Source organism: Callospermophilus lateralis, chromosome 1 (assembly GCF_048772815.1).
Source record: "Callospermophilus lateralis isolate mCalLat2 chromosome 1, mCalLat2.hap1, whole genome shotgun sequence".
Taxonomy (NCBI): Eukaryota; Metazoa; Chordata; class Mammalia; order Rodentia; family Sciuridae; genus Callospermophilus; species Callospermophilus lateralis.
The window spans coordinates 199,747,172-199,760,833 of NC_135305.1; the positions used below are offsets into that span (position 1 = coordinate 199,747,172).

General features: G+C 39.4%; 2 protein-coding genes across 25 annotated transcripts in view; one reads left to right on the forward strand and one right to left on the reverse strand.

Annotated features, from left to right (window-relative positions):
* Positions 1–2,220, forward strand: part of Mlh1 (mutL homolog 1) — a 43,914-nt gene extending 41,694 nt beyond the window's left edge. The window contains exons 17-19 of the mRNA XM_076843424.2: positions 196–288; positions 569–682; positions 1,908–2,220. Coding sequence (XP_076699539.1) covers positions 196–288; positions 569–682; positions 1,908–2,075 — 375 coding nt within the window. The 3' untranslated portion in view covers positions 2,076–2,220. The remainder of the gene's footprint in view (positions 1–195; positions 289–568; positions 683–1,907) is intronic.
* Positions 2,221–3,969: 1,749 nt separating this feature from the next.
* Positions 3,970–13,662, reverse strand: part of Lrrfip2 (LRR binding FLII interacting protein 2) — an 89,676-nt gene continuing 79,983 nt past the window's right edge. For all 24 annotated transcript variants that reach the window (XM_076843498.2, XM_076843510.2, XM_076843559.2 and 21 more), the window contains 5 exons: positions 12,225–12,274; positions 9,080–9,200; positions 6,523–6,602; positions 5,607–5,711; positions 3,970–4,918 (listed from right to left, as the gene is read on the reverse strand). In XM_076843498.2, the coding sequence (XP_076699613.1) occupies positions 4,808–4,918; positions 5,607–5,711; positions 6,523–6,602; positions 9,080–9,200; positions 12,225–12,274 (467 nt within the window). In that variant the 3' untranslated portion in view covers positions 3,970–4,807. The remainder of the gene's footprint in view (positions 4,919–5,606; positions 5,712–6,522; positions 6,603–9,079; positions 9,201–12,224; positions 12,275–13,662) is intronic.

Here is a 13,662-nt window from a genome sequence, read left to right on the forward strand (position 1 = left end):
AAAAGGTTGTTTTGCTGTACACTGGGACCAAAAGCTTTTTAACTGCTTGGATCTTCCTCCCATGCCCAGTCCAGTCAAGTAACCAGAAACCTTTGAGGATGAGAACTGGGGAAGCACTAATGAAATTTGTTTATACTTTGTTTAAATAAATTTGTGAAATCTTGTCCCCTTTTCTGTTCTTTTTCCCACAAGCAGGAAGGGAACCTGATTGGATTACCCCTTCTAATTGACAATTATGTGCCCCCCTTGGAGGGATTGCCTATCTTCATCCTTCGATTAGCTACAGAGGTGAGTGATAAGCACGTACTAAGCATATGGTACGTGCATGGATTCTGGGTAAAGGGGGCATGTGACCGCACCTTCGTTTGGAACTGTCAAGATGACAAAGGTAGAACGACATGAAGACTCCATCAGCCACACCAATATTTGTCCCCAGCCATACTTATCAGTCAACTATTTCAATGCCTAAGAGTCACATTTCATTTTTTAGCTATAAGTAGTTCATGATCCCCATTTACAAAAAAATTGTTTAAAGCATGTTCCTAAGTTTTTGAATTCTTTCAACCAGGTGAATTGGGATGAAGAAAAGGAATGTTTTGAAAGCTTAAGTAAAGAATGTGCTATGTTTTATTCCATCCGGAAGCAGTACATATCGGAGGAGTCGACCCTCTCAGGCCAACAGGTACTGTGGCCTAGCACACTAGAACTCCAGGATAGGGAAGGGCCCTTATACAACCTTTAAGAGATGAAACTTGCCCATCTCTAAAATCTTGAGTTCTCATATATCTAACAGGGTATGTTCTCATTTATCAAACACAGTGGTCAGCTTTATTTACGAGTTTTTTTTTTTTTTTCCTTCTGCTGCTCTAGAACTTAGACCTCTAGAATGATCTCAGAAACTGTCCAATGTAGAAGCACAAGCCATCACATTGAGACAGACTGTCCGAGGCTGGTGGGTCCCTGAGTCCCATTGTCAGCCCAAGTCCTCAGAGTCTGGATGTGTCCCTGGTCACCCTTTATTTCTGCCATATCTACTGCTGCACAGCCAGGAAATAAGACTCTGGAATTCCACTTATAGGTCAATCTGACACAAATAACAACCAGCCAGATAATAATCCCTTTCAATCAGCAAGTATTTCAGGGGTAGTAGGGGTCAGAGGAGTGGAAATAGTACATAAATTAAACGATAGCCATTTTACTGCATAGCCATCTTAATGATTGTTCATGGTCACCCTGAGATGAAGTGGTCTGCATGCTTCACAGGTCAGAAAGCTGCAGGACAGTTGGCATACTCAGGGATCCCCAGTGCCTTATAGGTGTAGGAGATTCAGTCCTGGGTCTTTCTGGCTAAAGCCATGGGAATTTCTCACTCTGGTAGAAAAGGCAAGGCAGCACACTTACCATACAGTGCTGAGAGTTATCTTATTTGATTGGGAATATGTACTTCAAGGAAAGGAACTACAGATGATAATGAACATTTTCTCATAGGAACAATAAAGCAAAATTACCATTTTTTTTTCATTTCTCATCTGTGGAGGTTTTGGAAAAATAGCTACTTTCAGACCCCCAAATTTGAAGGTGAGTTAGATACTTCAAATGTTGCCATCCAGACACCAGTCAGGATCAGACATTATGTTAGATCCTGCAGTAATCAACACATTCCTTCCTGAGTGGACACAGAGATTCCATAGGAGATGGTCCTGCAAGAGCAATGGCTACTTTGCCCTCTCAAAGACCTCATCTCTTATGTTCAAGCCTCTGGAATAACTGAGATGCTAGGCTCCTTCATAAGCTTTAGACAACACAGTCCATCGCAAGTCACAAGGACTGTCTAGGCCCAGTGCCCACCCCATTGCCAAGAAGGCAGTGTGTACAGGCAGGCTTATGACATCTAACGTGTTTTTCAGAGCGAGGTACCTGGCTCCACACCAAACCCCTGGAAGTGGACTGTGGAACACATTGTCTATAAAGCATTCCGCTCACACCTTCTGCCTCCTAAACATTTCACAGAAGATGGGAATGTCCTGCAGCTTGCTAACCTGCCTGATCTGTACAAAGTCTTTGAGAGGTGTTAAATATGATCGGAGTATTCTATTCTTCCTTTATATCCCAAGGTGGTTGGTAAGACAGGATTGAAAATTTGCATATGCCTGTCAACTTGTGGCACTTTTTCTTGCATGGTGGATTGACTATAAATAAATTTTCTGATGTGTCTTAACAGTTTCTTATTTAACATCACACTTGAAAAGTTTCCTAGATCAGATTTTTCCTAGTATATACCAGGTTGTGTTGAAGAATCACCAAAGTTTGAAAGCCCCTGATATCTAATAAGGTGTTCTACAAGCACCGTGAGGAATTCTAAAATGGTCTTGAAGACTTGGCAGATAATGCTTTGATTTGATTCTTTTTGTATTTTGGCAAATTTTTATCCTCTGATACCATATATTGTGTCAGTCCAGCTGCCTTTTAAAATAAGTCCTGAACACCTAAGTCTCTACTGATCAACTATGGAAAAAGTTTGATTTGAGAATCTATCAATATCTTCAGTAGCCAAAGCTAATTTATTCTTAGGGTAAATGTCTTCATGTGTTCTATAACTGGTGTGAGTTTTTAACTTATCCCACCTTGTTAATGGCTATGAGTACTAGCAACTTAAGTTTCTAGGGCTGGGGGACAGGAGACCCTAGGTTCGATCCCTAGTACTAAGGAAGGAAGGGAGAAAGGAAGGGAGGGAACAGAAGGAAAAAGGTGTTTCTAAATATTTGTTTTGCAGTACTGGGGATTGAACCCACAGTGTCCTACCACTGAGCTACACCCTCAGTCCTAGGGATGAAGAAATGAAAAATAAAAGTGAAGCCCATCATAGGGAGGAACTACACTAGAAGAAACTTATTCTCTGAGGAGAAACTAATTCAAAGTAAACACCAGAAATACAAGTAAAATGACATAGAAAAGATCATTTCTTGCATGGTGGATTGACTATAAATAAATTTTCAGATGTGTCTTTTTGCAGTATTCTTTTTGCAGGATAATGTGAGTACACACTTAAAACTATAAGTGCCAAAATAAGATACCTTAATATTAGCTTGCAATTACAAAAACTGAGCATTCAGCACAGGGAGGAAGAATGCCTATAGTTTTAAGGTAAAATTCAGATTTACAGGCTTCTGTGAAGAAAGTTCAGTGGAAAAGAACAGAGTATCTCATGAAGAAATGAAACCATTCCATTTAGAAAAGACTGGGACAAAAGAGTGGAAGGGATATGTTTGTTGTGTCATAAAAGGGGCAAGATCAGTTTCTGACAACTAAAACTCCAAACATTGGATTGGGGCATTTCAGAAGTGAGGTTTCATGAGCCCAGAAGAGTGCCAGCTGAGTGATCTCTGGAGGAGAGGAAAGGGGCTTCCCAGGCCTTCAGAGCTAGACTGCATTTTAGAACATCCTCCTGCCCGTGTCCAACCTCAAAACTATAGAAAGATAATTTATAGGAAATTATCTCAATCTAGGAGATTGGTTTCCATATATTAAAAATGAAGGGCTAATTACTCTAAAGAAGGGAACAATTATTAAAGATTTTATTCACTTTTGAGTTTATTATCTAGTTTTAAATCTAGTTTTATTATCTTAAGGGTCCTTGATTCATTAGATTTTCCCCAACATCTTTTTTGTGTAAACTTTGAAGCTACAGTAATCATGTCCATAAACACCACCTTGATTCCAATAGTGAAAGAAAATCACAAATCCTGAAAAGTATCTACACTCGGTTATTTAAAAAAAACAACAACAACAAAAAACCCTTGAACTGGATGCCTTTAAAGATGAAATTAAAGTTTGTAGAAGGAAAAAGTTCTATATTCCAGATAATTTTTCCTTGAGGAGAGAAAAGAGGAGGAAGCAAGATAGGAGAGACGTGGCTGCCATGATTTGTTTCACAGTCTCCTATAATAAAATGAATGTGTCAACAGCCACTTGAGGTCGGCAAGAAGGGTATTTTTAATAGAATTCACAGGCAGATTTCCCACCTGCCTGCCCTACCCTTCCCTCCACCTTTGGGCTTGTCTGAGGTTCATTCCACAAATAAGCAGCTGTTGAAAATACTTTAGAAGGTACAGCATGTTGATATGAAGAATAAGGACCCTGCTCTTACTCTAAGAGAATAGGCCTTGGACTTCCACTACCCCCTGCAATAAAGCAAGTTTTATATACATTCCCCATATCTTTTTCTAACATTTTCTTATATAAATTTAAATATTTTACAAAAAAAGGGTTTTTCCTCCAAACATATAAATTTGAGTGAAACACATTGAGTCCCCATGCTTGAACTTATTTCTTCACTAAAATATAAACACTATCTCATATGACGGGTAGATGTCTTTTGACCGTGGGATACCAGTGAAGTCTGAATTGCTCTGTGGAGAAGGCACTTGTGTTTTCTGAGGTCTCCAGCAAGTATCTCAGCGCAATAGAACTGCTGTCCTCCAGACCCCGTGCCAAGGCCTCCAAGTGCCCAGTCACCGAGGGAGCTGGGGGAAAATGTTGAGTAAACATGATTCTAAAATTATGGAAACAAAAACATGAATAGCACAGACCAGTTCTTAGTCTAGAATCAAACTACACACAAAATCCAAAGTGTTCGTTCATGAAGATTCAAACCTGCTTCATTCTCATAAATTATAAAATACAAAGGTGGATGTTTTAATGACAAAACTCAAAACAGTACTGAAAGGGTTTGTGTCAATGTACAAAAAGAGTCAGTCCCTCTGGGCAAGGCCCCACAGAGCAGCACCCAGGTCAAAGGGCAGCTGCCCTATTGCTGGGCCAGAAGTGCTGTCCTGTTGGCCTTCATCTTCTCTAGCCGCTTGGCCAGGTGACTGTTGGTCATTTCCATCTCCTCAATCTTGTCCAGTGCTGTTCGTAACTGGAGACAGGGAGAGAGCACAGTGACTTCATGTGGCCAAAAACTCAGAAACAAAACTCAGTGCTACTTTATTTGCAATTTTCTGGGAAACAGAAGCATTGCAACTTGTGATGGCCTCACATGAGATTCCAAAACAGCCTATTTTTTTTTAGTCACCTAAAGGTGTTAAACAATGATTATATGTATTATTTGTTTAAATCACAGAAAGGGCCGGGTGTGGTGGTAAATGCTTGTAATCCCAGCTGCTAAGGAGGCTGAGGCAGGAGGATCACAAGTTCAAAAAAGCTAGCCTCAGCAAAAGTGAGGCAGCCAGCAACTCAGTGAGATCCTGTCTCTAAATAAAATACAAAATATTACTGGGGATGTGGCTCAGGGGTTGAGTGCCCCTGAGTTCAAACCCCGGTACCTTCCCCTGCAAAAAATCATAGAAAGGATATAGAGAAGATGCAGAAATAGACCTGATCTGAAACAAAAATGAAAATCACTTTTTTAACTTATTAAGTCTAACTGACCAAGACAAAAAAGTAAGTGGCAGTTAACATGCAGGTAACAAGAATAAGTGACATTCAACTGCTGTTTCCTTAAGATTTGACCCAGTGTCAAGTTTCTTAGGCAGTAAAGAATTTATTTCCAAAGGATTTTTTCTTTTTAGGAATGTATTCTCCAAGAGGTATATTAAAACAAGTACCTCTCGTTGTAGCTTCCTCTTTTCTGCCTTCAGTTCATCTTCAACTTTTTCAGCATTCTCAGCAGCAGTTTTGTATCTCAGCACCTGCCCCTCAAGCCGGTTAATCTGTGAATATGAGAATACAGGCGTCTAGTATTCACTACCACTATTTGGTAGCCACAATGGAAATATAACATCATTACGATTTCTAAATAATCTAACACTAATGAGTCCCCCTAGGATGAGTCATAGGTCTTCTCAGACCCACCTACTATTTATAAACCAAGAAGAATCCCCAAGAGGATTACAGATAGAAAGTCATTGGGCCAATTTCCCAATTTTATGATAAAATATTGTTTAAGTGCCACAGTAGCACTGTAAGAGGAAACTCATTGGAGAAGTTTCTAGACTTTTTAAAATGTACACTAAGGGATTTTGTTAGATGTTATGATCTTGAATTCTTCTGAAATATCTACAAAAAAAAACAATTACTAGATATATTTTTTTTATGTTTTTAGAGAAAACAGAAGGTTAAAGCGCCCTGCCAGGTGCTCTCTGCTGGCTTCTCTATTTTAAAGAGCTTTTTTGGAGACCCAAATAGGGTCTCCAAAACCCCAAATAGGCTGGGTATGTTGATGCATGCCTATAATACCAGCAACTTGGGAAGCTGAGGCAGGAGGATTACAAGTTCTAGACCAGCCTTGGCAACTTAGCAAAACCCTGCCTCAAACTTAAAAATAAAAAGGGCTGAAAATACAGGTTAGTGGTAGAACACTGCTGGATTGAATTCTCAGTACCACCACCAAAAAAACAAATAAACAAATAAAAAACTTCACAGTAACTCTTGCACTCATAGGGTTAGCCACTTAGATGCAGGAAGCGGAGATGTTTTTAAAAAAATTTAAATCACAAAGTACCATACAGAAGAAGTACTTACACTTTGCTCCAAGGTGGTTATATCCTGTTCTGCTTTTGAAAGCTTAAATTTGTATTCACTAATTTGTCTATTGGCATCTCCTAGAACAGAATATAATGATGAATAATCTTCATCTTTTGGATATGCAGCATGCAGAGAAATGTGCCCTCCAAGACTATGAAACACAAAACAGCAATTGCCACATCTCCAGCAGCCAGGTGATGGGCTGCTGAATCTCCAGCACTTATGCTGCAACAGCATTCCCTTGAACTAGAAATTCAGAGAAAAGTCTTTCTTCACCCCTTGATCTTTGTGAGCAAAACCTGGAGAAAGAAACACTGCCAAGGAAGCAACTTCATCTGCACCCCTGTATCCCACAGAGCCTCCATGCTCACAGAACTGGGCCATCTGGTTCCCCAAACCTAACCCTGTACCTCCCACCTTCCAGGTTTTGCTTCTGCTCCCCTAAACCTCAAGTGCCCTTTCATCTCCTCCATGACTCTCTTTAGTTAACTGTATCTTCTCCTTCCCTTATGGCATTAAAATTTGCTTTTTATGACATTGATCATGTTTTCAAATGGTGTGTGTGAGTATATGTTTGTGTATGTGTGTGTGTGTGTGTGTGTGTGTAAGGGGCTCTGTCTTAGCCTTGGATGCTTCAGTATTTGCTAGAAGAATTGCTTTTTAATAAACTGTGATAATGTTTGCAAAGAGCTATGAATCATTAGATGTGCATCTGACCTAAGAAATAAATCACTTAAAATGAGAAACTGAGAAATGAATGGGGCACGGAATAAAAATTCCCTCCAGGAACCCAAATTTAACAAAAATTTCCCTATACAATGATTATAGAATCATCTTAGCTTGAAGGAGATAAAGTAAATCTAACTTTTAAACAAAAAGAAATATTCAAATAACCTAAGAACTTTTCTATATTTCCACATGGTCAAGATTATAACTACTTAATTATCTTCAATGTAAGAGATGTTTGGAATAGTACAGCTGCTATCACCTTTCATGGGGTTATAAAGCCACCCTGGAAGTGAAGAGAGCTATTCCATTCACAAGCTCTGTAACAGAAGGGTCTTGTTTTTCAATTTTAGGGTCTTGTTTTTCAATTCTTATCCCTAGCAACCTATTGATTATCAAAATATGCTGCTTCCTTCTCACTTTTCAACCCACCCATTCCTTCCTGTTTACAAAAGTATAAGTCCCTTGTCTCAGTCATTTCATGTGTCATTTCATTCCAAAACACCATGTCTGCCAAGGTGCTTTTCAAAGCCAAGAGTTGCCTGGGCCCCTTTCCTGGCCTTCTGGTCCAAGGGAGCTGCTTGCTTTTGTTTTCACCAGCTGGGCCTGGCATTCCCACAGTCCTGCTCAGCTCACTTTGTTCTATCCCCCCCCCACCCTGCCCCCCCATCCCTGGAGACTTTTTCCTTCTGCAAAAACCTGCGCTACAACACCCACTTGGCTCTAGAAAGTAGCCACGCATAAATGCCAGCCCATTTCTCTTCAATTCCTTCTGAATTTCTCCTGTCAGAAGTCCCTGTACTGATTCAGGCTCACCATCATATCTTCCTAACTAGCCAGCCCCCTCTAATCCTGTCCCTGTTTTCATCAACCCTCCACAGTGAAATGATATTCTGTAACAAAACATTCACCAGGAAACATTATTAGCATTTTAGCTGACTCCAAAAGAAGAGGTAATACTAACTTCAAAAGTTGGTACTAATAAACCTTAATTCAAAAAATCTTATCTATTTGACCTAATTCAGATTATTTACCTAATAGCCAAGATTTTAAAATCAGTTATCAGGAAAGCTATTCAAATTGGAAAAATCAGTCTTCCCCTGTCTATAAATTATGCCACCACCAACAAAACCAACTATATACCAATGGCTGCTGAAATCTCTGAGCTAGGGATTTAATATGAATGCTATATGTGTGTAAAAATAATATGGGGTCAAAAGTAGAAAAGGCTAAATACTGGAATAATCTGGATAAACAGTACACTAGACTTGTGATCTTTTTAAAATTCCATCTAGAGACTAATTTGGGTTAAAAAATACTTCCAGAAAATGAAAAGCTGTGCTGCAACTGTGTAAAATGACTCAAAATGCATTCTGATGTCATACATACCTAATTAAAATAAATTAATAAAAAAAAGTACTTCTAGAAAAAAATTTGAAACTACTTAACATTAGTATTAGTCCCAAATCTCCAATTATCCAAGATAAATTCTACAAAACTTTAATGGGGGAAGGGTGCTGCATGGGAGCTTAAAGTTACACCTGGGTGTGACAAAAGACAGTATCGGGTTGTCAAAGGCATTTCACAACTTGCAAAAAGCTCCAAGAAACCCCTTTGCCCAGAAACAGCAGGAGAGCAAGACGGTGTCCTCTCACATACCTAAAGGCCACAGACCAATGCAGCCTCTGTTCAGCTGCTTTACTAAGTGCTGTCTAGACTAACCAATGACCAAAACAAGTGAGTATGAGAACCCAACAACCTGCTCACAATCCCATTCTGGGGACACACCTGTATACAAATGGAGACTGGCCTGTCCCCTAGTACCTACTCTGCATTTCGATAAACTGCAAGTCTGAGCCATTCTGAAGTCCTGCCAGGTCACCCGCTGTGCCATCATTCCTGGAGCACTTCTGCCGTTCCTCTTCTAACTGCAGTTTCAGTTTTCTAATCTGAAATGGAAATAAATGTCACTGGCAAAATCCACTCTCTCAAATGAAGCAGATGCTTGGCCCAGTGGCCACATCACAGAACAAAGCAGATTCTCATCATATTGGCCATACAAATCATTCCATTCAGAAATGATTTTCTTGAGTGCCTACTAAGGAACACACGATTCTAGGTACTAGAGGTAAGCTCTAAACAAATATAAAAAGAAGTGAGCCCCAGGACCAGGTGTCCCAATAAAAACAGCCATATTTTATTATTTGTGTATATTTATGGAACAGTACATCTTTGGGTATTTTACTTTTATTAAAAATGGAAAGTTTCACAAGCAGTTACAATTTATTCTTATCACCAGTAATGTTTAATTTAGAGATAAGTGAAATATTTAGAAAGCTTTCTATATACAAAAATGATTGGAAACGTCCAAGTGGCTTCCCAACTGTCCTCAACTCTATCCACAGTAGTCAAGAGGAAGTTTGCCACGAACCTCATGGGGAAAAGGTGAGCTCTGCACTGGACTAAACCCACGCTTCCCAGACACCTCTGACTTCTGAACATTCATGGGGTTGCCAGTATTCTCTGCCTTGAGGAAATCATTACATCCATTTCGAAAAGGGTTGTCCTTCCTCTTCTGCACTCTTCCCCCACAAGACTATACAGCCCATAACCTTCATCTCCTAACCATTCCCAGTGCCTGGAACTCTTCTACTGTGCCCTCTGGAAGTGTCAGTCCATCAGTAGCAAGCCCCTGCCTCCTTCAGCATCTTCTCTGAGCTCTTCCTTTACCTCAGTGCTCATCTACATTCTTCTGCAGTCCCACCAAGTACTGGGTGTTTTGTTTTTGTTTTTCTTCCACAGTCTCCTACAACTGAACCTGGAAATTAATAGGTGTCCTCTTGTTTTCCTTGCTGGTACTGAATTATTCTACACCCCATCCTCCTTTAAAGGCACTGTTCTTAATTTCATCTCTTCAAATTACACACACTACCTCCCCTCTCCTCACTTCCATCATCCCACTCCATCAGCATTTTAGTTCCTCAAGACCACCCATCTTCATTCTCAGTAATTTCAAGAAACACCTACAGAGAGGCTCTTGGACTCATCTCTCAGTTTCTGGAATACTTCCTCTCCAAGGATCTTGCTATCCACCCTTTCTTGTCCCCAGCCACTCATGCTATAGTCATAGATTAGATCTCAACATCAGAGAACAGTTCCTATACAATTCAGCTCCATTCATCCTCCCTCACCACGATTCCTAATCTTTCCAACTCATTATCTATAGACCCTAACATACTTTAACTCCACTATACTTCTAGTCCACTGATTCTATCGTATTTTCACAGTGCCTTGATGTTTTCTTGGATGTCCTCTCAATCCTCCTTATCCAGATTAATTTCTAGGTCCAGTAGACTCATCATTCTCTTCTATATTCCCTTCACCTCCCTTGCCCCATTATACTTGCCTAGTAAAATATAACTCTACTCAGTCACGACCTCTACCCATGGAGCTGACTGTAGCTAGTGAAACACTTATTATAAATGCATTCACATAAACTTTTAACATAGCATATAATTTACTTCTTAATTACATTCACTATTTATTATCTCTGATCTCTTCTCTCTACAATGTAAGATTCACTGGGACAGAATCAGTTTCTGAACTGATTTATTCACTTAAATATCCCAAGTGCATAGAATAGTGACTGTTAAATAGTGGCATCTCTCTCAACACTTGATGAATGACTGAGTAGGAGGAATAAGGGAAAAGTCAACAAAATAATTTAAGAAATTTTCCCAGAACTAAAAACAGAAGTTCCTAGAATTGATAGGGTCCAGTGTCATGCAATAAAACTTCAAAACACATCACTGAAATTTTAAAACACTAAAGAGAAAGAGAATAGGACATGAGCTTTCAGAAGCAGGGTAAAAATATGTCACCTAAAAAAGATTTAAAAATCAAAATGTCCTCAAACACTCTTAACCACACTGGAAGACAGAGAAGTTTGTTTAAAATCCAAAGGGAAATGCTGCAGACCAGAAGAATTAGATACTGATAATCAAGCAAGAGAGTAAAATAAAAGACAACTTAGGCCCAGAACATCAAGAAAAGTTAACAGCCCACATACCCTTTCCTCAGGAAGTTATGGAAGATACACCAAAATAAAAGAATAAATAAAGGAAGAAGGCATCAGACTAGGAAAAGGTAACTGAGCCCAAATCATAGGCAGAGAAAAGTCCCACGTGCCAAGATAGCATGATCACATCTGCATGTGGAAGGAGAGAGAAACTAGTTTAGAATGGATCAAGTCAGAGCCAAGACTTCCGAAGATAAAACAAGAGAATACCTGATGCATGTGAAAACAACAAGAATGGGTTTAAACTACTGCTTAAAACTCTGTGGCTAAATTAATGATAAACACAAAGAAAACCAGGAAAATGAAACGAAAAGAAAAACCACAGTATTAACAAATGGTTGTGAAAGAGATGAAAGTCAAGCCTAGAATGTCACACAGCTTCCTTGTGAGTAATGCTCAGAAGTTCTGATGACATAAACAGACTAGAATTACACTGTTCCTTCATTAGGAGGATATGAGGATGGGGAAGTATGCACGTCCAAGACAGGGACAGAGGACGAAAGACAGCTAAATTCTCATCTTCCACAGAGGAATGTCAACAGAGAATGCCTAAAACAGAACGATCAAGAAGCAACATAAGCAGGTTACAAACCAAAAGAGTCAGCTATAAACTAAATAGAAATGGTCAGGGCTGATAGAGGAGTCAGGCAAAGGACTGCTGTCTCCACTCACTCTGTGGAACTCAATGACTCACTGGAGATTGTGTCCTATAGTTTTTTAAGAGTAAGAAACAACAAAGACACAAAATATGCACTACCTTTTTATCTTTTAAATTTCACTTGAGTACTGAGGTTTAAAATAAGCACATTTCCAATTTCCAATGAATAGTTTATTAAAGTCTGCCAGGTAACTTAGGTAAATTAACAATATCTTCTAAAAAGAAGAAAGTCTTTACCTGTGATAGTAGCTCTTCCTTTTCTCCTGCAAGTTTCTGTAGCCTTACATCTGAAACAAATGAAAAAGGCTATAAACTAAATTTGTAATGAAGTAGTATATAAACAATTTCTCAAATAGCAAACATCTGATAAGTTACATTACCTACAGCTCCAAGTATGAAAAGAAATAGAAATTTTCATACTATTACTTAATTATCCCAAATATATTTCCACACATTGATGTTTATCAGGGCACCAAATACAACATTTGCTCCTAAAGCAGTGATTTTTTCAGTTAAGGACAAACTGAAGCACAAAGGAGACCACTTCCTTGTTTCTAAAATTTACAAACTTTCACCAGTAGACAGAAAAACTCAAATACCAATGGGAGTCCCACAGGCTTCTACTTTTAGCAGGAGAGCTCAAAAGTTGTGATAGACAGGGACTGGGCAAGGGCAAGCTAGAGCCAAGAAAACAGAGGACCACACTGCTAGAAGGAGCAAATTCCCACAAAATTTAGTGAGAGTCGGAAAACTCTTAAGATGGGGGCAGCCATGGGCAAATCTGGTGTTGGGAAGCAGGGTCATTAGGGCTTGCTCCCAGCCTGTGGAGTATGTTGTTTCTTCCTAAGCAGGCACCAATATAAGCCCTGTTATAGTTTGGATATGAAGTGTCCCCTGAAAAGCTCCTGTGTTAGAAACACAATCCTCAATGTAGCAAGATTCCAAGGAAAAAATATTGGATTATGAGAGCTGTAACTTCATCAGTGGACTAATCCGTTTGGTGGATTAATAATATGAATGAACTACTGGGTGGGAACTGTAAGTAGGTGGGGCATAGATGAAGAAACTAAGTCACCAGGGGCATGCCTCTGGAGACTGTATCTTATTCCTGCCTCCTTGCTTACTCGTCTTTCCTTTCTACTTCCTGACTGAGAGGAGCTGAAAAGCTTTCCTCCACTACACCCCTTCCACTATGATGTTCTGTCTCACCATAGCACAACAGAGCTAGCAGACCACGGGCTGAAATTTCTGAAACCATAGCCAAAATAAGTCTTTCCTCTTCCAAATTGTTCTTTTCAGGTTATTTTGTTCACACTGATGAAAAGCTAAGTAACATAGGCCCCTGGGTCTGAGGAGACTACAATAGTTCAGTTAAAGAAGCACATCCCACAATTAATAAGGGTCACAGACAAATATAAGTTCTGTTTTCTTCAGCACTTTCCAAACAGGCAGAAGAAATACTCTGAGCTACCCTAGACTCTACTTATTCCATTCTCTAGATCTTCCCTCTCACCCACCCAGCATCTTCTACTTTATCAAAGTGCCCTATAACTACATTTCAGAAATTCTGCACATTGAAGAACCTGCTTACTAACTTTTAAAATACTATCAGCTTGTGCCACTTTTCCAGCACCTCCTGCTCCTTTAGGAAACCTTGGCATATATAAAAACAAGA